General features: G+C 39.3%; 1 protein-coding gene across 1 annotated transcript; it reads left to right on the forward strand.

The window, feature by feature from the left end:
• The first annotated feature begins 420 nt into the window (after window positions 1–420).
• On the forward strand, window positions 421–25,905 carry pgbd5 (piggyBac transposable element derived 5). Its single transcript, XM_062431103.1, has 7 exons — window positions 421–1,070; window positions 6,217–6,647; window positions 10,387–10,521; window positions 13,677–13,857; window positions 15,759–15,956; window positions 19,055–19,160; window positions 20,179–25,905. The coding sequence occupies exons 1-7, from the start codon at window positions 686–688 to the stop codon at window positions 20,372–20,374; spliced, it is 1,632 nt and encodes a 543-aa protein (XP_062287087.1). The 5' UTR covers window positions 421–685; the 3' UTR covers window positions 20,375–25,905.
• Window positions 25,906–26,403: the final 498 nt, after the last annotated feature.

Consider the following 26,403-nt stretch of genomic DNA (forward strand, 5'->3'; position numbering starts at 1 on the left):
TCTGTTTTATTTTATTTTTGGACAGGAAAGCTATTTGGGGGTTTGGCAGGAGTTACTCATCATACTTACTATTATGAGTCATCAGGATACCCTACATTTCATTTTCATCAGTTCTTTCCATTAATCATAAAAATGTGTGTTTCATCCTAATATTAACCTTCTATTGATATTAACTTTGATTTTTTGTACTCTTATTTCACTGATCAGCCGTTCCTCTCTGATTTTGGATGATTAAAAGCATCTCATTGGATGGCAGGGCAGGGCTGTTGTGTCAGGTGATGCAGCAGCAGCCACTACTCTCTCCGTGCTCCCAGTGTGGTGAAATCTCTGGTCTCAACCCGGATGCTGTGCCATAACTATTGATCATTTTTTCGCCCAGTGCGCAGCGCTGTAGGCAGAGCAGGGGGCGGATATATTTCAGTACCCTTGAAGCGGACAGCTCTCCCCGGATCCACACGCTGCTCACCGCCGGGCTCCGCATCCCGAGCCTGGAGGGCAGGAGGAGATCATAATTAATCTATCCGACATAGGGGGGAAAGTGTAGCCGCTACGTTAAAGGCAAACACTTCCTCCTTCCTCTAAGATCGTGACCACTTGCACGCCGCTGAAGCCGTAGCGGAAGGGTGAGAAAGAGGGAGGAAAAAAGAGGGGAGTAGCAGCATCATCACCACCACTACAGAGAGAGATGGCGGAGTGCGGGCGGAAGGCGCTGTCTCTCCTGGAAGCGGCCCGCTCCCGGTACGAGAGCCTGCAGATATCCGACGACGTGTTCGGCGAGTCCGGGGATGACAGCAGCGACAATCCCTTCTACAGCACCTCCGGAGACTCTGACTCAGACAACTGCATAGCCGAAGTAGGCGAGGAGGAGCACCATCACCACCTCCATCACCACCACCACCAACATCACCAACAAAAACGGGGCGATAAGGAGAGCGGGCACAGCGGGGGAGCTGGAGGTGGCAGCACCGGAGCCGGTCCTCCGGGCTCTCTGTCCCGTAGCCAGGCGGGGGAGGAGGGCTGGACGGAGACCCTGCAGGATGTCACGGTGCCGCCTTACAAAGAGACATACGGTGAGACGTGATGCATGACAGGATGAATAAGGTCATTTTTGTGTGATGAGGTGATTGGATGCAAACTGACAGGAAATAGTGCAGTTCACGTTCATGGTTTTCAGGTCAGGCAGGCCATCTCTGTGGTTCTGCATCCGGAGCCACACCAGAAAAACAAAAGGCTATTGCTGTGGTACAACTGGATGTTTGTTTGACTATACATGCATTTCCCTTGTGTGTGTGTGTGTGTGTGTGTGTGTGTGTGTGTGTGTGTGTGTGTGTGTGTGTGTGTTTGGGGGGGGGCAAGGAGAAGCATGACACTGCATCGTTAATTGCTGTATTAAGTTAATGGAAAACGCTTACCCCTTTGATACTGTGGCACACATGGTGTCTTGTGTGTGTGTGTGTGTGTGTGTGTGTGTGTGTGTGTGTGTGTGTGTGTGTGTGTGTGTGTGTTTGTGTGCGTGCTCATGTTTCAGGGCAATGCAGAGACATGCTGTTTAATTTACAGAAACAGCATGTCTCTTGCATGCCTATACACACACACACACACACACACACACACACACACACACACACACACACACACACACACACACACACACACACACACTACACAATACATATAGTGAATGCATGTAGAATACATGCACTCGTAGCCTTTTGTACTCCTGCACCAAGTTAATTAACTGAACTGTATTGGCATGAGACATAAGGTCAAGATCATGATTTTAGTCTCACATTTTATGTTAAAATATATGTGTGTGTGCCAAGCAGAGACATGTATGTGTGTGAATTGCGACAGTTAAACATCACCCACACTGCTCTTTCTCTTTCAGTCTTTCTTTTTCCCACATGATAAATGCCCAAAGCCACCATCCCACAAATTGTTCTCTCAGTGTTTAAACCACCCTGCTTGCCAACTTGTACCAAGCTGGCACTGTTTTCTAAGCAAATTTTATCCATTTATCTACCAGTAAGTACAGTATGCATCAGGGAACTGGTGAGGAGGAGGAGGAGGAGGAGGGGTTGGTTTGGTAGTGCTGCTCCTCTCTCCTTCTGTCAGGCTTCATTTGGATCTGTTCTCCTCTCTTCAGCTGAAGCCAAAGCATTTTTTGGGAAAGCCATGCTGTATCGCTGCGTCTGCTGTGGCATGTTGCACTGTTGCACCCTTGGAGGTGAACCAGCATATGGCTGTAGCAGATATGGACCGAGCCCCAGTCTGCTCACACACACAGGAGCCTTCTATACATGTGTGAATAAAAGCACAAACCCAAGAAAACTGTGTTGACTATATGCTGTTCTTATAACGCTAGCTAAATGTACTGCTTAAGAATTTAAAAGAAGATCATGAGATGTAAGTTTTTAACGATTTTTAACAACTACTGTAGAGGCTGTATGGTGCCTAAAATAAAATCTGTGGCAGCAGAGTCCTGTCTCACAATGAAGGATTACTGAGTAAACAGGACACCAAACAAAAACTGGAACATCTCTGTTTACTTCTGTTCTTGCTCCAGATTTGAATGTTTTCCAGGTTTTACTCCGCCCACTTATCCAGCTAACTTTGTGTAATCCTGCTTTGTGAGATAGGGACAAAATATTGAGCGGTGCCTCTTTGACTTATTCAAAATAAGCTTAACCAATCTACTCTGATTTAGGGTACCATGAGAGGAGAGAAAAAAAGGTTACAGGATGTTCTGCGCTTCCACATCTCGCTTTGTCCTGCTCTGTTTGACTGTGTTGACTCTGTTTACTTAAACTAAGGAAGCAGCAGGTGTGTCTGTCTGCTTTGTCTAGTCTGGCACAGCATGTTCGTTAAAATATAGCTAGTGTCTGTTTGCACAAGCGCAGCCAGCGTGAGTGTGGCCCAGCCATCCTGCATCAGGGTTAGGATGAGTAGGAGCTGCCTGGTTGGATAGATGCAGGACTGCCAGAGAACATAATCACACTTCAGACCTCAAGTAGCCAAGACCGTACTCTGATTTTATCAGCCTGAACATTAAAGACTGACTGCATCCTGTGTCTTATAAGCATGTTTCTCCAAAGATTCAGTGGTAGCTTAAGCTAGATGAGGTTTCCACTAAGTCTGCCTGTGGTGGACTCAGTGGAAATATAGTCAGTGATATTTTTTATCAGTATTCAGGTGTCTGGATCTGTCTGTCTGTCCATCTGCCTGGTTGTCTCTTTGTCACCTGCCTGACTCCCAGCACATTTGACTGTCTGTGTGTCTGACTGTCTGGCTTTGACAGTGCTGACACAGACACAGCGTTGATATGACAGCTTCATTCCTCAGAGACTCTGCACCCTCTACATAAATAATCAGCCACCGTCAGAAAACATTGAGTCAACATGTCATGCAAACTCTCAAAGATGCCTACCAGTTTGTGTTTGGGGCTTGTTGACAGTTACTGTACTCCCTCTTGGTTTTTGAACCAGAAGTTGTGAAACCACGCTGGGTTTTTGGCTTGCATAAAAAGGTGGTTTATCCAAGGTCGGCTTTATAGGTGATATGTCATCTTCATGTCAGCGTGAGATTGTTTCTCGTGCAAGGTGAGGGGGGTTGGCAAAGGGCCACGCCGATGATTATGAAGCATATAGCCACATCTCAGATTATATAACCACCTTATCGTGACGTTGAAAGGAATTAAAGAGCTATTTATTAATTTATTTTGCGTAGTGCCTCTGACGGATTACTGCTACTCTCCATATGTCAGTTTATCTGCATGTCTGACCCTGTATCTCTGACTGTCAATGTCGTCTTTTTCTCTATACCTCAAATATATCACATCATACCATCACAGAGCTCTGTGGAAAAAACACACAGACACACACAAAGTGAACCATATATGAATCATAACATACTCATCCTTTTTATTTGGTTTGTTTGGCTTACAAGACACCACACAATCATAGAAGGCTTATCCAGAATGCAGCATTTACAATTTCAAACAATATTACAAAAGTAACAAAAAGGCTATTTTTACAACCAAATTTTCAGACCTCCATGTCTACAACAAAGTTCATAAATCACTGCTAATTTAGCTACTGTTAACAATCCATCCTGCTTTCTTTTCCAGGCTTTTGGGACCAAGTTAGCAAAAAAAAAAATTATGATCATCTTTACAACAGAATATTAAATATTAAATCAGCCCAGTACTGTTAAGAAAATGGGACTGATATTGAAAAAATATCCCTTCAAAAGGTCATTAAAAACAAACAATATGAGTCATTTCATGTTTTTGTTCTACATAAGATTTCATATGCATCCTTAATATATACTGACATCAGAAAATCATTCATATTCATATTGTGATTGTAATTTCAGTCATAGATCCTTTCAGTCAAAACAGTCACAAATCAAACTCTGAGTCTGTAATTTCCATTGAAAACCAAGCTGAGAGTTTATCCACTCCAAATACACAGTAATCTCTCATTCTTATAGTAAATCCCCGGCTATAAAAACAGGCAGATGTTTGTCCCTCGACAATAGAAATACAACAACAGCTGATAATCATGGGGGATTATATGTCTGTCTGTATGTGCAACACAGGCGGAGCTTGGTAATGAGTGATGTGGGAAATTCATTTTTTTAAAGCCTACGAACGAATATCAGATTATATTAACAGCCTGCGGTTATGTAAATGTTTGATTTAGTTCTAGCAGAATGATATAGGCTGGACTGAAAATCAGCTGGCAGGGATGTATTTTTTTTTAAATGGACGAGTGGCATATTTGCTCAGCAGTAGATGAAACAGTGTTATTATCTGTAAAAATGTGTGTCCTTTCTCAGGTTGTATTTTTTGTCATACTCCTGAGGTGAGCTGAGGTGGGTCATTTTGGACCTTCCATCTGAACGTCTGATGTTTTTAGGGAGGAGTGGCTCTCTCCAAGGAAGTCACGCTGAATTTTTCATTCAGCTTTCAAGTCTAATGGAATGCAAATGAGTGGATTTTGAGGCAAACGCTGGCCACTTCTTGCTGCCTTGGCCACAAGCATCAGCTGTGTGGGCGCGTTTATGCTGCGCCATCTTTTTTTCCTTCCTGTCATGTCCCTGCCCACATGTTGCTTTGACAGATCACCATCTAAGTTCCAGTGTTGTGCATGTTATCTTTGACTTAACATCAAAAGACTGAGGCTAAAGTTCTTCATTATTTTAGTTGCAGCCGGCAACTCAGGAGCAGAGACGGAATAGAGAGAGAGAGTGAAAACCTTGTTCAGAGATAATGAGATGGTGCTGTTCAATTGAGCCTCAAGTTGTTCCGCTCGACATTCACATTCCTGCTCACGTTTCCCAACAACCGCAGAGAAAATCTCTAATTACAAGAGCGATCACATCAGTCCAGTCACTGCATTATGTACTGACTGTGTGGCATCAATGCTACCTACCTATTTAGAGACAGAGAGCCTTTAAATGGGAGGTAAATGCCAGTTAACTACAGGAAGAAGTAAAGAAAAGTTTTAGTTTTAAGTTTAAGCCTTGTTGGTTGAGAAGACTGACAGATTTCATCTATTATTTGGCAAAAAAATAAAAGTTTCCCATTCAAACATTTTCATATCGGCTGATGCTTTCCTGACAGTATGGCTTTATAGGCCTTTCATTCACGGCTGACGTCTGACTCCACTCCATCAGAACACGATTTTTGGCTAATTGCCTGCCATAACGCTAAAGCAACGAGACACTGAACTTTCCGCAAGCATGGAAACGCCTCGCTGTGACAAGCATCACAGTGTGGTGGCTGTCATGTTGTGTAAACTTTGTAACTGTTGCCCTGGGCTTTTGACATTCACACCAAAAGCTGCTGTGTGTGATGAAGAAGTGCAGAGATTAAATGTGAAAGTAGTATGTTCTTAAAGTTGTGACGTTCTCTCTGTTACTGGTTCCTCTCATCAACAGTGTCTTATGTAAAGCAACAGATGTACGCTTCCTACACAGACAGTGACAGCTCCACTAATTCAGCGTCCATCCTGTCTTACAGTGTCAAAACACAAACCTTTTATTCAGCAGTCACTCAAAATGAAGGCCTGGTGCCAAAGTTAAAAAAAAAAAAACTGGTATTAAGTGACAGTTGTGTCTGTGAGTTAGGCCATATGGGACTCACTTTCTGTCAATCTGTCTATTTTCCTCCATCATAATGTTTAGCTCTTTTTCTCCCCCATCTTCATCCAGGCCCTGCTCAGAAGATGCCGGTCACCGCCACAGCTCTAGACTTCTTCCAGCTCTTCGTCCCAGACAACTGCATCCAAAACATGGTCACCCAGACTAACATGTACGCCAAGAAGTTCCAGGAGCGCTTCGGCTTGGACGAGGGCTGGCGCCCCGTCACGGCCCAGGAGATGAAGGCATTCCTGGGCTTCGTCACCTCCACCAGTGTGCACCGCTGTGAGTCGGTGCTCAGCATTTGGAGCTCAGGCTTCTTCAGCAACCGGAGCATCGCTTTGAAGATGAGCCAGGCACGCTTTGAGAAGATCCTTAAGTACTTCCACATCGTGGCTTTCCGGCCGTCACAAGGAAGCAACCAGGGCCTGTACAAGATCCAGCCCTTCCTGGACTCACTGCAGCAGTCATTTAGCTGCACCTTCAGACCTTCACAGACACAGGTGTGTGCAAGATTTCCCTACAGTCTCTTATAATGCGTGCAGACTGCTATGGGTGCTGTCTTATTCATTTATTCATCGCTATTCACCGGTTTGACAAAACTGATACAACAGCTGCAGCATCAGTTTTAAACAAGCTGACACCACAGCAAACTCTCAGCACAATTGACATTAATGTAATGCATGCATTGTATCAATTTAATATCTATAATTGGACATACAGTTTAGTTTTAACATATCAAGAAAAATGTTAAGCATGAAATAGCTGATGCATATAATTAATAGCACAGTGTAGAACTCAGAGAAATCATAACATGTCATTTGCTTCCAATTACCAGGTCAAGTTGACATAAAATTGAGTCTTAAATGTACCAGGAAAAGTGAAGTATGAAACAACTCATAGGTCTAGGACTCATGGTCTATGAACAAACTGACACAATTATGAAAAGCCTTTAAGTCAACATATTTAACACAATATTGGGTGTGTTTGTGGTAATGTATTCTTAGCTGTCTGGTTAGCAGTGTAGCTGCTGTTTGAGGAAGTTCAAAAGCATTTGACTTCTGTATATTCATTTTATAGACACATAGTTTCAATACAGTAACTAATATATTCAACTTTGTAAAATAAAAATGTAAAGCATTGTTTCTCTTAGGTATAGGGCAAACAACTGATTCCCACACAGAGGAGTCCCAGTCTGAAAAGAGTCTGCACAGCAATCACTCGGGCAAAGCACTCAGTTTTAATAGATTCAACCTCCAGAAGACTTTCTTACCCTCCAGAAGACTTTCTCACTGCAACTCGTTTTCAGTTGCTCTGTATGCATTAGATCTACATTAATGCAACTGGGGCAGTGGAGCGCCAGCTTTGCTACTCTATTTTGGGTGTGCTGGAGTTTATTCAACATTTTTTCTCTGTAGATGAATAGCTGAGCAGCAGATTTGAAAGAAGCAGTGAATAAACAACTGATTGAAGTCTATTTAAATCAAATCAGTGTGATGCTCCTATTCAATTTGATTACTGTATTATCTGTAAGTGATGGCAGGAGCAATCACTGTTTACTGTTTATTCAACCTGATTAAAATCATATATTAAACGCTTCTAATTAATAGAAGATTGTTGCAATATGCAGACCTCAAATAAAGCAATCCATATGCTCTCGACTGTCAGTTCAACTCATTTTCACTCCAGGGTTATAAAAGAGAAATGACACAGGGAAATTGTTTACATAAAAGTCAAACAAAATAATACAATTTCAGATTTGAACTGTTTTATTTAGTTCCACTTCATTAGGGCCTACATGTTCATATTCTGCAGCTGCGATTTAGCTCTCAAAAATTAATGGTTCATTTATGGGAAGTAGTTGATTAAAATGCTTTTGGTGGTTCTACAGTACATGGGCCAAAACTCTGATGTATTTGAGAATACAGGCTTGTAACAGCAACTCCAGATTTATATCACATCACTTCATTTTAGAGTATAATATGTAAATGTCGACAAACTTGTTTCCTCGTGCTTTGGTGAACTACAGTTTCACACTAAAGCTCTTTATCTACTTAAATCTAAAAATGACTAAAGTGAAACAACGAGGGCAGATCGTGTGTGTGTGTGTGTGTGCGTGCGCGCGCGTGCGTGCATGCGTGCGTGTCATTAGCAGTGACGGGGTACATGTGTATCTAGGCCACTTTGTTTTATCTGTTAGATTTCTGTGCCAGGGGCAGAGAGAGGACCCAGATAGTGAGAGTGGCACAGACTGAGACTGTTGCTCCACAGACAGCACAAAAGTAATCTACCCATTTAATAACAACTGACTCAGAGGGAAAGAAGGCAGGAAGGAAGTTGATATACCAGTCTGAGTTAGGCCTGCAACTAATCAATTCATCTTTTGATTAGTTTCTCAATCAGTTATTCAAATATTCTAATTTTGGTGCATAAAATCTTTTAAAATAGTGCAATCACAAAACCAAAAACCTTCAGTGACATATTCATATTGCTTGTTTTGTGCAGCCAGTAGTAGTCTGAAAACAAGGAAAACTAGCAAATTATATTATATATATTATATATATATATATATATATATATATATATATATATATATATATATATATATATATATATATATATATATATCATTTCTGAGAGGCTGTAATGATAAATGACAAGTTCAATTATCAAAATAGTCAACTTGATTTTTTTTTATCAGCAAATTAATTAATTGAAAAATACTTGAATATCTATTTGAATGTTTAAGAGATGAACAAAAGGACAAAAACATTAAAATATGAGATATTTCTTAACAATGAGTTTCTGTGTGTGACCTGGATTTGTCTGCCACCGAGAATCAGTCAACATGATGCTGTGTGAATATCAGCGCTAATGTGAGAATAATATCAGGGCTGAATATAAGCAGGTTAAATTCAGCTTCTACTGACAGTGATGCATCAGATTTTCAGTGTCAGTCTGGCAGTTTTGCAGTCGCTAAGACGATCTGTTGACACTGCTTTGTATTGATTTGCAAGTGTAAAATCTTTTGAGAGCATTTTGTTGCAGTCTTTACAGAGTGTCCACTGCAAGGCAGAAAGTGGATAGATGGATTTTCTCTTTTTTTTTTTTTATTTTATTTGCGTTCACAAACAAATAATGTAACCACGTATTTTTCAGCTATTAAAATGGAAAAAATATTTGGTCAATTATTCTGCACAACATGCAAAGAAGCATGCTGCAGTAGCTTTTGCTCTGTCAATGTGTGGCGACTACAGGATGAGATATTTCTTAAAAGGCCATTATGGTTTTGGGTGATGTCATCCAACCAAAGGCTAGATAGCCTCATTAATTTTTCTGCTTGTATGATCCATAGCTCCATAATTTGACTGGGAAATAGCTTGTTGCTTTTGGTCCTAGAGCAAGAGAGAGCTGTTGGTCAGCGCTCATATCTGCTTCAGTCAAATCATGATGGAGGTGGAGGAGGGGGAGGAGGAGGAGGAGGAGGAGGAGGCAGGGGAGACACCGGAGACACCAGAGGAAAGAAGAACTGAGAGAAATTTGAAATGCAAATATTTGTTATGTGGTTGAAAGCATCTCTCGAAAACCTCAGGTTTGAGGTATATCATGCCAGTGTAATTGTCTAAGAAAGAGTTTGAAAGTATTTGCTTTGTGTGTTTCTCTTAATGGTTCTTTTTAGCATTTATTTTTTTCCAATTTCATGCCATCTATGTTTCTTATATATATTTTTTTTAATTCTGTCTATATTTTGTGTAGGGGTTTGGTCTTCAGTTAGAACAGTCAAGCACAGAACATGAAATGACCGTATGCACTTCGTTCATTTGGTTTTTCTAGCTTAGTTTTTGGAAAAGAGAGAAAGAACAAATACATCTTTAGGAGATATAATAGAAATGTATTCATAAAGGACAAAACATCTACTGAAATAATGGGGAGGGTGTGAAGCTGACAACAGAGAATGCATTTTTCTGAAAGGTACAGAGTGTTTCTGCTTATAAGTGTTTTTCTCTCTCTATGATATCAAACATAAACACATACACAGCTTGTGAAGATGTTCGATTGGCTGCCTTCTCTCTATAACCCGTATCTGTAATGTTACATCATACCTAACCTTCCTCTTATCCCTCGCTTTTTCAGGTCAGCTTTATTTCCAGTAACACGTTTTGTACTTTTCTTGTGATACTATTATATAAAAATCAGCTCTGACAAACTCACATTTACAGTAACCTCGCCTGTATGTTGCAGGTTCTTCATGAACCCTTGATAGACGAAGACCCGGTCTTCATCACTACCTGTACGGAAAGAGAACTGAGGAAGAGGAAGAAACGGAAGTTCAGTCTCTGGGTCCGACAGTGCACCTCCACAGGATTCATCTGTCAGGTAGCAGCAACACTCAGCTTAGTAGGAGCTTGTGAACAGAAAGAAAGATAAAAGAAAGCAGCAATCACAATCACAATCGTCTGGTCTGATTTTTAGTGATGCAAGAAAGAGTGAAGAAAGATGGGAGCTTAAGTTTGCTTGTGAAGTTATGTAAATGTGCTGCTTTCTAATTTTATAGCAATAGTTAAATATTTTGCTTCAGAAATGCAAGAAAATCTGATGAGACTTTGATCTTCACCCTATTTCGAATGTTATTCTCAGGTTGTTAACGTTGCATCATTTTGCATTCAGCCAATTATGTGTCGACACAGCAGAGAAGAAAATCACTTTTCATAAATTAATTGCGAATATTTCATGCAGAAAAGTTTGATTTTAAGAAACAATCAAACTGAAACACCTTCTGGGCAGAAATATTGGTTGTCAGGATCTCCCTTTGATGCTGTTTCAGAGTGGAGCAGCTTCTGAGTCAGGATCGGATCTGTGTTGTCACATCTGAGGCAGACAGAGCTGCTCTGTTCACTAACAACCTTGCCCTTAACATAACCTTCCACTCCTACGCCAGTTACTTATATAACACCACTGTTTGACTCAGGCCCAGCACTGCAGGACTGTCAGACCTGGCTAACACTCACCATTATAGAGGTCATTACAGAGAAAAAAAAACAACTCCAAAACTGTAAGAGGCTGCAGTATTTATTTTGTATTCTTAAATTGGTGACAAGTGCCTGAGAAAACCTCTAAACTTGACAGAATTTTTGCTACAGGATGGCAAAACTGTAAGTGATGGCACGAAATTTGCTCCAGAATGCAGGTTGTTAACATGTTTTTTAATCAGAAAATAGATATTGTGCTGGTCTTCCATCCAGCCACCCACACACATGTGGGCACACACAAAAATGTGCACGATGGTATACTTAAAAAGACATAATACACTTACCTTCAGTGGTATCTGGACTGGCTGTGGCTCAAAGGGAGAGGGGGTCGTCCATTAATTGGTAGATCTGTGGTTCGATCTCCAGCTCCTCTAGTCCACATTGTAAACGGCCAGCATCAGAATTGCATCAGAAGAGTCCTTAGGCAAGATACTGAACCCCAAATTATTCCCATAGGCTGGTCCATCAGTGTGTGAATGTGAATGGGTGAATGTTTGCATGTAGTTTAAAGCACTGTGTGGTTGGAAATCTAGAAAGGCGCTATATGAATGCAGTCAATTTACCATTTCAGTTTAATTTGTCCAGGTTTTCAAATATCTTTCTCTGAGATTTTTATGTGAAGGGAACAGAATTCCATTTGAGTTTCTCACTAAATGTAACTGCATAAACATTTCAACACTAGCATGTCTTCCAAAAACAGTGTCCCTGTTACTCAGGATAACCCTGACACATCACTGTTTTCATATGGACTATTCCTTTGATGGAAAATGGTTAAAGCACAAAGTAAACTTGTGTTTATTACGACCCGTCAGTCATTACAATGACATGTCTAACCCCTTGTCTTCCCCCAAACTTGACCTAAACCCTACTTTAACCATAACCCTAAAATAAATAAAAGTTTTAGCCTTCAAACAGCCCTTTGAAGAAGTGAAGAAAGTCTAAAATGCCTTCATGTGTTAAAAAAATGTCCACTTTCTCTGGCTCTTTTAGTTAAATTGGTCTCCACACAATCAGAGCTACAAGAGCACGAAGACATTTTGTGTATTGTAGTGTTGCCGGGTTTTCTTGACAATGTATTAGTTGCATGGGCTGCTGTGGGCTGTAACCAATGTTAAAACAATATAATCAATTGCTGTTAGCTCTGATCGAGCCTCCCTGCTGAGACTCAGCAACCCATTTCCTCTCTGGTGCTATAAACTACCTGTATCTCACACATGTCATTGTCACAGGTAGCTGATAACTGGTAGCTGGTAACAGTGTATATAACTGGCACGGAACCAGAAACAAACTAAAGAAAGAAGGTCAGTAAAATATTTTAGCAATTTCTCAGCTTTTCTCACTGAGCAGCCCAAGGACAAACAGGCTTGTGGAGAAATGAGGTACAGCAATGCAACAATACAACACTGTAAAGAACATTGTAAAGGGCTTTTCACTGGACAGAGTCCATAAATAGATAGATCTTAAGCACAGGACTGCAGGAGGAGCGTTTCCATCTTTAGCCTGGATGTAGTCCAGAATTACATTAGTGAGAAGAGGAGCCATCAGAATTTTAATCAGAATTTGCCTATTTTCCTTCTAGTAGTTATAAGTGTTTCATATCAAATAGAAAAACAGACTAGTACAATAATTTATCAGTTAGTTAAATAATAAACTATTTATGATGCTTTGCTTTTAATCCAAAACCTCTTTTGTAAAACAAGAAATATCACAGACTCTATCATTGAAAGCCATATTCCATTAACTCATCCAAACAAATAAGCGTTAACATTCACACTGACAGTGGCTATTTCGCAGTCACTCAGTCTTTACCAGTCCGTTGTGCGCTGATGTGTGTCTGCACCGAGATCTTCTCTCTCAATGAGTTGTGTCAAGAGGAAGAAAAAAAAATCAAAGAAATAAAACGAGTTAATGGAGTGAATCAATGCGAATCCATTAGCCAAGGCAACACACACACGGATACACAGATGCATGGACTAACCACTTAGTGTAATAGCCACAGGTCTGACGTAGTTGTGGGTTAATCAAGCTAATGCTGCTCAGTTCGTGAACAACAGCAGAAAGGTTAGTGCGAGAGGGATACTGGACTTTAATAAATTGTGCATGTTTGTGTGTATTTGGTAATGGATTTCTTTGCCAGCCGAGCTCTTTTTTATATTTATATGGAGTTTTTGAGTGAGTTGAGCTGAGAGAAGAACCAGGTCAGCCTGTCTTTATCCAGAGCCGCATATCTCAGCAGCAACTGATACATCAGACCAAAATGTTGTCTTTACACACCAGATGTTTTACCATGTAATTGGCATATTGACATTTATGACATCTCATACAATAGAGTTGCAACAATAAGTGGATTGATCAATTAGTCAAACGATATTGATATATATATATATATATTGATAAATTATTAATTGTTTCAGTCATTCCTTAAGCAAATATACAAGAAAATCTCTGGTTCCAGCTTCTCAAATGTGAGAATTTGCCCCCCCCCCCCTCCCGACTCTGCAGATCTCAGTCCATCTGAAGGAGGGCCAGGGTACCGACGGTCTGGCCACTCTGAAGAACAAGCCTCAGCTTCACAGCCTCGTGGCCAAGCAGCTCTGCCAGAACATCTCTGGCAGGAACACCATCATCTTCACCGGGCCGTCCATCACCAGCCTCAGCCTCTTCACCGAGTTCAGCAAACAAGGTACACAAGCAAGCTGCGGCAGCACATATTGTATCTTTCTATCTAAGAAAAACACCTTTTCTTCCTCTTGTTCGTATTTCATCGTGTCTCTCCTGCTTCTCCGCACTCCTCCTATGTCTCTTCTCTCTGCTTTTGTATTACTGCTTGTAATCTCTCTCCTCATCTCACCACTCCCACCGCTCTCGTCAATTTTTGTTTGTTTATTTATTTCAATTATGGTGTGATGATAACATCCACAGGCTAAATAGCACAGATGAAGATTGTGATCTGTTGCATTTCACTTTTAAATGAGACTCCACAGCACTACATTGTGCGGCTAGAACGCTCCATTTACTTTCTTCATCTGTCCATACAAGTGAAGTGAAATATAACTGCATGTAAATACACTAAAGCACAAGCATGCCTCTGTAATAATCTTTACTTAATGTACATGCAGGTAGACTTTGCTTATATGTGTGTTTATGTAGTAACTTCTACCTTTCTCAGTTGTAAACTTGGATTTTTTTAAATTATATGTAATATCTTAAAGAAATAGAACTTTAAGCAGTCGTTTAGTCTTTTAGTAAAACAAATTTGCTACTAGTGTGGCATCTCATCCCTATGTACATCAATGTGTTTCAAGGAAGCTGAAGGATAACTGAGTTTACACTAAAAGCACAAACCCTGCATCATTCTGTCATGTTTCCAAATATTTCTTAAAAGAAGGAGAAACAGGACTGGAAAGAAGAAGAATAATGACACCCCTTTTTTTTCTTATGTAAGAAAACACATTTTAGAACTGACTCTCAGACTAAATGGATGGTTTTTTTGCTTACCAACCCACATCGACCATAACAGCCCCGGGATGCACTACAATAGACTGTTTATTGTCACAATAAATCATGAGAGATCCTGTAGGGAGTGTTTAGCCAGGTCACGCCTCAAAAAAATCAATGAATTTCAAGTGGGCATTTGCTCAGAAACACCATTTAACATCCAGCCACTAGAAATGAATAACTTACAAATATAACTCTTTCTGCATGTCTGATATTTTGGAGGAAATCATGATATTCTGTGCTGACCATCCACCTTTCAAGCAGCTCTGATTTTCATGCTCGTTATGCCAAAGCAATCTTCTAGTTATGAAAGCATTGTCCTATTGTGATAGGGTGAGTCACATTTGAATTCTCCTCAATGACCTCTTTCCTTTTTTTGTAATAACAGCAGATGTGGGACAATGTCACCATATCAAACAAGCTTAAAGAACGAGTGAATCAGTGAAAGCAGAGAATAAATAGTCAGTTTAACAGATTGGGCTCCTTTGATGATACCATCAGCACAACTTGGAAAAAAAAGTTTCTACATTCCCCTTATCACAAGTGCTCTTTCACTAAACAATAACAGAAGAGCAATTTTAAACTGAGTCGGGCAGAGCTGCAGAACGGCAAGAAAGGAAAAACAAGTCCGGAGATATAATCAATATTTTGTCATCCTAATTGGGTAAAGCTAACATGAGGCATTCAGCCAAGAAAAACTCTGTGCTCGTGAAGGCATTGTCCGGCATTTTTCTTTCAAATCCATCATGCCGGATTAATTAGCTGAATTAATTACCCTGCACACACACAGACACACGCACACACATGCTCTACACAGAGAGAAATCCTTCTCCAAATTGTGAACATTAATAAACCAGCAGCCAGCCAGCCAAAAGTTTCATTTTTGCTCACCCATTTAAGAAATAAAGAAAATGAAAAGGTTGGAAATATATGAATAAGAAGAAAAGACATAAACAGTCTCCATTAGTTTGTTCTGTAAGTTTTAGTTCAAACCAGAATGAACGAAAAGCAAAATGAATGTATCAAGAGTTACATCTGGGTGCAGAACAGAGAGAAAATACGTCTTTGTCCTTTGTCCCTCTGCAGATATCTTCTGCTGTGGTCTGCTGAGCACCAGGAAGAGCGACTGCACAGGTTTACCCCAGAACATGCTGGTCTGCGGCTCCACACCGGCGCAGCGTGGTCTATCACGAGTGATGATGAAGGGCAGCATGTCACTGATCAGCTGGTACAACAAGGGACACTTCAGGTTCCTCACCAATGCTTACCCCCCAACAAAACAAGGTACACGCTGCTCTGATGCGACCTGAACTTACGTAATAGAAACATTTTGACTGAAACCAGAATTGCATAACTGTCTGAAATTTGTCATAAAATTAGAAAAGTAATTCATTTGAAATCTCAGAAATCAGTGATTTTCAGTGAAAAGAAGATTAGCCACAGTCTGCATAGTAGTTACCATCAGGTGGAATTGGCACATTGTTAAGCATTCATGTCAAGGAAAAATCAGTAAGAGCTTCTAATCCATGATAATCCATTTCCTCTTACAGCATAATCAATTCTCAATTTAACAGTTTTGTTTCAGTTTTAAACTCAGTTGAGGGTCTGCAGTGTTTGTTTCTTTCTATTTATTTTATTTAACCTTTATTTATCCACGTAGTCCCTAAAGATTGAAATCTCTTTTCTGAGGGAGACCTGGCCAAGACAGCAGTTTGAGTAGGAATAAAAAAGATACACTGACTTTTAACATGGCTTCACATTTTTTCCAAAGGGACTAGATTATTAAAATGTAGAATACTCTGCAGATTATTATAAGTACAGGGGGCAAAGTAGGAGAAAGCTTTTTCCCTCAGCTCAGTGGAAACCCTTGAAACCTAGTAATGAAGCCACCTGGTGGAACAAAGCTGAAGACTGTGTCAGGAAGTTACATATATATATAAGAGGGGAGTTAACCCAACATGGCCTCATACACAAAAATATACAAATGAAGTTGCGTGCTTAGACTTAGTGATGGCCAGTCTAATAATTCAGCCAGTGAGTTTGTCGTGTAGGTCTGTAAGACTGTAGGTAGACCCTTCTCAAAATATTGGCTGTTGCCCCAGAGGCTAAATCATCATCAGACAATCAATGATAGTTCCTGTATTAATTAGGTATAATTATTAAGATGTAAAGGATCTCCACCCTTTAAAAACAGAAGCACAAAGGCTGCCTTCTATCATTTTGGGATTGAATTTGTCTGTAGACTGCAATTAAGGATGTACACTATAGGAATAGCAGTAATATCAGCTGCATCCTTTAATAGGAAGGGGTTTAGGTTGTATGGCCCATGGATATGTTTGGATCAGTAGCTTTAAGAACAGATTTCCTGTTTTGAAATGGGTCTAAAAGCAAAAGAAGCTTCTCGTGAACCAGCTCGAGGTGTCACATTGCTGAAGTTAAAGCAATGACCGGATTTTCACTCAGTGAAAATACAGCCAGCTGATACAAAATGTGTATTAAAGAGACCAACTATATAATATGTTCAGGGAAACCTGAAGAAGAGCTGGAACAGGACAGTGATTTCATTTGCTTCTAAAATACCGTTAACCTGACGTGCCAGCTGGTTTGTTACCCAGAACCATCTGAGAAGTTGTCCTTGTAAACTGTTTGGAAAAGTGCAGACAAGTGAGCCATCTGTCTTTCACTGCCTGGCCTCGTGAGGTAGCTGGATTTGCGAGTTCACGTGAGAATCCTCACAGGATGCTGACTGGTCTGAACCACAAACTTATAACTTGAATCCTGACAAGATGGATTCTCGCGTGATTTTCTTGCAAATCCAGCTGCCTCATAAACATTTAGAGGGATTATTAAGATTTTCTGACACAGTTTTCAGATAGTAATCTGATTTAGATTTTCTGGTCATGCTTGTGCATTTCTTAAAGTTCTGAAAGCAGCAGAATTTATAATCGAGCTTTGACCCACAAAACATTTCTTTCTCATCATCATTGGATCGTAAGAGCCAACTGTGGATTATTCTTGCCACTAATCCTAAATTACTTTAAAGGAGCATGCTTTTTACAAACTGCTGTGGAGGCATTGTGAAAGTATTCATAAACATCTCTATATCTAAACATTAAACACATCTTTTAAAAACCAAGAAGGTGTGTGTTTGGGTAGTTTTGAGTCTCTTATACAAGCGATAGCAGAGTGATCACTGATCACTGACTTTTATAAAGTGTCTGGCCCTGGATTCGGCTGTACGTTCCCAATAGCAGCAACAGTAGTAAAGCAATAGACTTGAAATTCCCTGTGGGCTTTTCATTACAAACACTGCCTGAAATGTATGAGGAGACTCTATATTGCACCTTAAAGTGGTCATTTAAAGCTTTCAGAGTTTGCAGGTATACAAAAGGCCCTCACTTGTGGATTAGCTGATGACTGCACGCAGCCTTGGTTGGAGAGATGTTAGAAATTCACTCACCTAGTTATGTCCATTATTGTACACTGTATTCTGCACTTCCTCAATGGTAATGTAGAAAAGGTACTATACTATACTATACTGTACTATACTATGCTACTATACTGTAAACAACATGGTATAACAGCAGCTATTGTGTCATGGCAATGTTTTTATTTAATTTGTATCCCTTACATAAACAATTGCATGATTAAAAATATAGCTGTGTTCAGCCTTGATTACATCTCACAAGTTTATATTTAACCATAAGACTCAAGAATCGATTGAGCCTGGTTACACACAAACCAATCAGCAAGCGTGTTTACATCACAGCACAAGTCTTAATCACATCCACAACTATTTAAACAAGGTGTTGCAAATGCAAAATAAAGCCTGATTCTGAAACTGCTCGGGGTATTTCCCATCCAAAATGTATTCAGGAGCTGATTTTAGCAGATAGTTATGGAGACATTTGAAGTACTGTGTTATTCCAGATTAGAAATCTGAGGCAAAGACCATTGACAGTCCAAAAGTGGAGCATTAAACTAATCAGGAAATGTTATTAGTTGTACTGTTGTGTAACTAATAACATTAATAACAGCATTATTCCATTTATGTGTGCCATTTCCAGGGTCCTGGTATAGTGCATGCTGGCATACTGTCATGGCTCACTGGGATTTAAATGGAACAGAGCCATCATTAAAGTTTCACCTGTGTGTTTCCTTACTGTGACAAGTCAAAATGTGTGTCATCGTGAAAAAGGCCCATTAAACATAGCAGCACTCCAGCGACAAAACCACAAAGAGAGCAGCTAAAGACACAAGTAATAATGTGGCACTTCTTCTCCTCTGCCATGGCCAGGTGACCACTGAGAATAGAGAAAATGAGTCTCTTCAGTGGAAAGTATAACTCACTTTCAGTGTGTGGTTTGTGTTTGTTTTGACAGGTATGATCATTAAGAGAAAAAGTGGAGAGATTCCATGTCCTCTGGCTGTCGAGGCGTTTGCGGCTCACCTCAGCTACATCTGCAAATATGACGACAAGTACAGCAAGTATGTACAAAAACACACTTGATTCAAGGCAGCGCAATTAAAACATAATGTTTAATTTGCTTTCTTGATTTGGGTTCATGGTGAATCCTGAATCAGTCACATGTTAGGGAGACATCATAACATGATGTATTCTGCCTTTAAAATGAGTATATGTCAGATTTGAAATATGAAATATGACATTTATTCTCTTACTAATGAACAGTTGAATTTCTTGTTGAATTATTAAAGACTGAAAAAGACAGAAGAGACTTTATATAAATGTTACGTAATAGCAGCAAATTTCGGTATATTTTAGCAAACTTGAGATTTAATTTAAGCAAATGTTAGATAAACATTCCTTTTTAACAGGAAATTTGTCAATTTGTTGACTTAATGACCTCTCTGTTTGAGCTACATTCAGCACGTCACTATCGGATATGGTAACACTTAATTTTAAGTCCCCTTATTTAGCATTCATAAGCAGTATACAAATAGTTAATAACAGCATACTATATTGTAGTTGTACACAGATATAAGTTAATATTTAAATAGATTTTGTTAACAACTATAACACCTCATGTGGGCACCTGTAAGTGGAAGCTGGTGTCTAAGCAGATAATAATATCTATATTATTATTATCAATAATAATTGTCAATTGCTGACAAACACTGTATATTTATAACACTTAAAAATGTCTTTATACCTTCTTACAACTAAATGATTGTGTTATAAACCACATATTAAATATTTGAAGACTGCTTATAAATGTTAAACAGGAGGACTTAAAGTTGCTCATGCTGTACCTGACCAGATGTGTTGTTGTGCTGGTGCTCCAGTTTTATTAACCCTTAGACAGGTCGCCAGAGAGTCTTGGGAAATAAAGGTAAATTCAAAGACTATAAGCCAGTTTTTAACATTTGTTTCCAGCGATGCTGCTCATAAAACTTTTATTTTTCATTTTCAGTTTTATTTATTGACTCACCAAAGTTGAAATAGCCAAAATAGTGAAAATAGTGAAAGTCTATTTTTCTCCTACAGGTACTTTATCTTCCATAAGCCCAATAAGACATGGCAGCAGGTGTTCTGGTTGAGCATCAGCATCGCCATCAACAACGCATACATCCTCTACAAGATGTCTGATGCCTACACAGTCAAACGCTACAGCCGGGCGCAGTTCGGCGAGAGACTGGTTAGAGAGCTGCTGGATCTAGACGACTGTTCCCCCACACAATGAGGAAGAGGAGGGGAAGGATGAGGAGGAGGACAGCAGGAGTGCACAACACATGCACACAAACACACATGCAGACACACACACACACAAACACAATCGTGTCACACACACACACACACACATACACACATACACACACACACACACGTTCTCACTCTTCATTACGGTTGTACAGACTCTGCAGTCTGTGTCTATGTGATAATACTGAAGCAGTGCCAAGCCTATGTCTCTCTCCCTCTAGTTGTTTTTTGTGGTACTGTAAATATTCATTAACACACGACTGCACTACAAAATAGAGAATTATGAGCCATGGGACAGTTCACATGACTCAACTGCAACTTTTAACACAGATTTACTAAGGATTTGTCAGCAGGAGCCATTCCAAATGCAGAGATGAAGGCAGCAACAATGAAAAAATTAATATGCCACTCATAAATGATGTCAGCTTCAATTTTTAACTCTTATCAAAGAGTTAAATCATTGATATGAGCCTGAATGTCATATTTGAGTGTTCAACCATGTACTCGTCAGACAAAAAAGCTACATGTAGCTCGATATTTACACTCTGCAAAAAACACCTGCGACCCTGTAACAAAAGCTTAGTAAACCAGGACTATGGTGTGTTCACACGCTGCATGCATAAAGAATCTGGATTGTGATGTTCTCTTGTGAAGATGATTTCTGCTCCAGGTGGGTTTGAAAATTTCCGTTTGTGTGTATGTATTTAGCAAGTGGAACTGCTTTTCTGCGCAACTTCGAGGCTGAGGATGTAAATGTAAGGCTATTGTGACCCAGATGTGTTGTTGTGTTGCTGCATACTGTACTTGCTAGAGGAAGACTGTCAGGTGACTCAAAGCCACAAGCAGCAGCGTGCCACCAACTCAAAAATCTAAATCAAAAATCAAAAAAAGAACAAAAAAGGACTTGGTGACAGATTTGTTAACAGAAAATAACAAAAAATGCAATTAAATCTGCAGCCAACTTTTGCACCAACAACTCTTTTATAAGCAGATAAACTCCTAATATTAATCTCTTTCATCACTTATGCAGTTAACTATACTTTGGCTTTGCAGGGAAAACGTTCAAAAACTCTTTGACTGAATGTACAGTAAGCCAGTGTTGCTAGGCAACTAGTACAATCTTGGCCAATGGATAGAGGTTTGAATAATATTGCTTAGCAAGATTTGGATCCAGGAAGTAAAAACTAAACCATTGGTGTCTTATAAAATGTCCCAGAAAACCAAATGTTGCAACAAATCTTAATGTGGTTACAAGACTTTGGAGCTGTCAGATGTGCGATGACTTTCCATCTCACACTTTGCTCTAAAACTGGTGCCCAAATCTCATCAGGTACGCCATAAGTCTGACATGACACAACTGTGAAATTAGGGCTGCAACTAATTAATATTTTCATTATTGATTGACCTGTTGATTATTTTCTGAAATTAATCAACTTGGTTGGTCTATAAAATGTCAGAAAATAATGAAAAACCCAAGATGACGTCTTGAAATGTCTTCTTTTGTCCTAATAAACAGTCAGCAATACAAACATATTTACTATCTATTTAAATGTTTACTATCACTGAGGGCTAAATAAACAAGGAAATATTCACATTCGAGAAATTGAAATCAGGAAATTTGGATGTTTTTGTCTTTAAAAAAAACCTAAAAACATTGCAACCTCTTTTACAAAAATTCATGAGAACATTTCCAAGAAATAATACCTGCTCAGAATAAACAATTAGTCAACTAACATCTTCTTCCTCAGAGATGGAAGCACAGATACTGTTAATAGCAGCCTTTTTCTTGCAGAGTAACAGACCTGCTGTCTCTCAGTCAGCCAGTGGAAGTGTGAGTGAAGAGTCGAACGTTTATCTGCAGAAAAAAAAATCACTTACCATTACCATTTGTATACCACACTGCTGTCTGTAGCTTTAATCAGACCAGTTTGCTTTGCTTAAGATGCAGTTAACATGTTACTGTCATGCTGGAATAATGTTATGAAGATATTTCAAGTGAAAGGTGTTGATGTGTGCTTGCTCCATCAGCATGGTTTGATGTGTGAATACACGTTACTGTAAGATACAGATTGAGTTGAGTGGTTCGCTGGCAGGACTCTTGCACTTTGTTTATTAGAATATCCTTTTAGTTTTGGTTTGAACCCAACGGTAGAACCCACTGCTCTCAGAAAAATACTGAAAAATATGAATAGATAAGTTCTGTAAATATAAATAGATAAATGAAATGGATTATATGAAAATATGCCAATCAAATATGATAGAAAATGAATGACTATAACCAAAACAGAAAAAGGTTTCCACAGTAGATTTAGATTATAAGGTACAGTATGTATGTGTATATTTTGTTTACAAATTACTGAGTGTATATCCATGTTCACTCTGTCACTGAGACTCAAGATTGTGATTTTTTTTTAACTTTTTCACTAATCCAAAGCATCGTTGTTGTTGTTGTCGCTGTTCATGTGTGTGTGAGTGCTGTCGTCACGTGTCTAACCCCTGTTCATCTCTAAGTAACACTGTTAACCTTTATGAAGCACTTCTGTCATATCATGTCATGTAGTTTTGCACCTCCTGTTTTTAATACAATATTTCATATCAACTAATGACGCAAATATTTATCGGCTCATCTGATCTGAAGTGAAGTACAGCTGTAGCCGTGTTAGAGACCCATCGTGCACCTCAGTCTGCACACTGTGTGTCCTGTGTTGGTAATTAAAGGAAAAATTTACACTAATTAAACACTCTTGGCACATGTTTAAAACCGCTCTTGATAATGTACCTTGCACTCTGGTAACACTTTATTTTTAAGGCAAAACTAATATGCACTAATATGTCAATATATCATTTTGACACATATAACTGCAAAGATAAGTGCTTTCTGTTTATTTTCTGAGTTCATTTTTGAAAATGAACAACTATGAACCCATATATACTGAGTGGATACTTACCAACTAAATCAATTTAAGGAAAATGTAAAATAAAGATATTTTTCTTATTCCCATAAATAACGGGTTATTCCCAGAGCAGTTTCAGTGGTAATTGATAATGAAACATGTTTAAGTTGTTGAAAGCATCAATGATTAACCAGTAAATTCTTTAAAAAGTTTTTTCCTTTAATACAAAAAGCAAAAGCCTCCATTCCCTTCCATCGACATTCAACAATCATCCAAGGAGAAATCCTCCATATGAAATGCAGAGAGGCCATATTATCTCCTCAGACTGACTTCAGAAGGCCTTAACACACAGCAGCCTCCAGGCATGTTGCAGTCTGCATCACTATGTGAAGCAAAAATAGACGAGGCAGGTTGTGGGAGAGTGACCAGAGCAGAAAAAGCAAAACCCAGCTCTTCAAAGCAAAATAGCCCCCAGACTGCATCACAAATTGATGAAGCAGGTATAACTGTGTTAAGAGCATCCTGGTGTGAATTTTTCCTTCAATTCCTTTAAAGTGTTTAAAGCATGTAGAAAATTGAAGGCTGCATTTGTAAATGGGCGTCTAATCTGCAGCTGAGGCAGGTGTGACACACACACACACCTTGCGATGCCAATGATGTGTGTGATATCCGCAGAGGTTTTCTGTAGTGCTTACATCGCTCGGCTCAGACCAGAAATTAGAAGAAATTATGCACCAGGGAATCTGCAAGGCCACCACGGTTACTTGGCAACAAATTATATACAAGTGTGTGAGAGAGAGAGAGAGAGAAAAGAGGAGCAGATAAAGAGCTACGCAGCTTCACGTCATCTCCTTTTATCATCTGTCAGAAGAGAAAGGCTGAGGATCCTCCCCTTTGATGCTTTTGTTTATTTTGTTCAGAGGAGGGTTGTATCGCTGCCCCTATAGATCAAAAGCATAATTTTAAATTCTCAGGTTGATCTCTGAAATAAAAAATCTGTACAGCCCTCTCTATTGATCAGCCAAGAATCAAATATTTATATAGTGCCTTTTTCCTCTCATTTTCTCCTCTCACTGCAGCAGTTTAGTGTTGTGTTGATGTGAATGACTAGAATAGATTTTAAACCACAGGCCCAAACACTGACTATGGTAAAATCCTGTCTTGCATGGTGTGAGTAATATAGAGTAGAGAAATAAATCTGTCACTTCTGCAGCAGAGTTTTTAGATGCTGAATATATTTTATGCAGCCCGGTGCCCTTGTCCCACTGCTGTAATGACTCGCTTCAAGTGATATTTCACCCGAGTGGTTCCACTGGGAGTCACCTCAACATCTTTTCCACTAATATGGCTTCTTAACACATCTCAAAAACATAAGTAGGTCTGGATAATATGTGTTTTGTGATGGCAGATCCCAGTGTTTTTTTCGTTTACGTGGGTAAACTACTATGTAGGAACCTTGTTTGGATGTTGAAGGAAAAAGAGGTGGGCGGTTGCATCTGAAGTCAGACAGCTTAACATCCCATCACCAACTACAGCCTTAAAACAAAATACAATCACCAATATGAAAACTTTGATGGGTCTCACGACAGCAGCGTGGATATTTTTCTCCATATTTTTCTACCACTTCTCCTCTCACAGATTTCAAAGATGTCTGAATGGCTCCAAGCTTTTACTAATTCTCATTCATTGGGGGGGAAACAGTGGCAGATGAGAGGGAGGAAAAATACTGTGCAACCACTAAGAAAGATCAGAAATAGTTGTCTTTCATCCATCCCCCGCAACATGAACTGCTTGTCAAAATCAACCTTGAATTATTACAAAAATGAATCATCCTCACATTCAGTCATTTTGTGGTACTGAAATGCAGTAGTGTATAAGGTGACGTCCATGTATGTGGTGTGCTGTGTGTTCCAGTGTGTCATCTCTGTACAGTGCGTCACTGATGTCCATGTGTGTGTATATCCAGTGAGTGAGACAGTTATCAGAAGAGCGAGTAAAGATAATTACAAGTGATTAGCTTTAGATGTGATAAAGATGTTAAAATGGCTGACCTCAGGGCTTCATAACTAACTGCTGTACAATATATTAACTTATCAAAGTAATATACCTAAATGGACTTCTATAACCTTTTCAGGTGCTACAAAACACTGTACAAGTAATAGTAGAATTAGACTTATTGTTATTGTTGCGAGCTCAGCAACTAAATAGTGAGCACCAGGGTCATATAATGTAAGAGTTGTACCACTAAACACAGTCTTTCCTGATTAAATGTATAAAATATAAACGTATCAGGCACCAAAAGTAAAATTGAACTGTCTTAGTGGTCAAACTTTTTCACTTCATATGATTCTGGTTTGTAAAGGATGTTGAATATCTGCGGACTGACATGTAGTTTCACAGATGGGCCAGAAGGGTGTGTGTATGTATGTATGTGCATGTAATGTTAACACTGGGCTGAGTAATATGTGTACAATAACTGGTGTATGCTGGACCAAATAACTTTCTTTAAAAAAAAAAAAAAAAGTGTGTAATGATGAGTTGTACAAGGTTGTCGTGTAAATGTGTCTTTCATTAAAACTTGCCACATGTGGTTGCTCCATTGAAGATTTGGAGAAGCTTATTATTCTGTAGCAAATGATTGGACATCATGTGTCAAATGGTACTTTTCATGATTTAAGTGCAGAGCCTGTCTTTACTGAGCCTCTATGATAGAAAGAAGTTTGCTGAATGTTCTTTTACAACAGATTATCTTTCCACAAGATGCTGCTTTTATGAAACATTTAAGTTTATTATTAAACATCTCATGATAGAGTGGTGACCTGGAATCAGACGCACTTCTCCTGTTCAAATTGATTGGTCAAGATTATCCAGTTGACCCCTGATTGGAGACCATAAATTGTGTGTTCGCTTCTTGAAAGCTGGCTTTAAAAGATCTTGTACGCACACAGTATGGAAAACTAATGAGCGGCCATTAAAAACAAAAAATAACACAATTTAAATGTTTCAAATATGGGTTTGTCTGTATTCTTATTGATGTTTTCCAAGCCTCTCACTGTGCTGACATGTTACCTACAGCACTCAATCAAATCTGTAAGTTGTAAGGCTTGAGTGATTGTTT

The sequence above is a fragment of the Scomber scombrus genome, chromosome 12, assembly GCF_963691925.1.
Source record: "Scomber scombrus chromosome 12, fScoSco1.1, whole genome shotgun sequence".
NCBI lineage: Eukaryota > Metazoa > Chordata > Actinopteri > Scombriformes > Scombridae > Scomber > Scomber scombrus.

Coding starts and splice junctions, on each gene's coding strand:
- pgbd5 (XM_062431103.1), top strand. CDS start 686: ATGGCGGAGTGCGGGCGGAAGGCGCTGTCTCTCCTGGAAGCGGCCCGC. Junction 10,522..13,676: donor CCACAGGATTCATCTGTCAG/GTAGCAGCAACA, acceptor CCGACTCTGCAG/ATCTCAGTCCATCTGAAGGA. Junction 13,858..15,758: donor CACCGAGTTCAGCAAACAAG/GTACACAAGCAA, acceptor GTCCCTCTGCAG/ATATCTTCTGCTGTGGTCTG.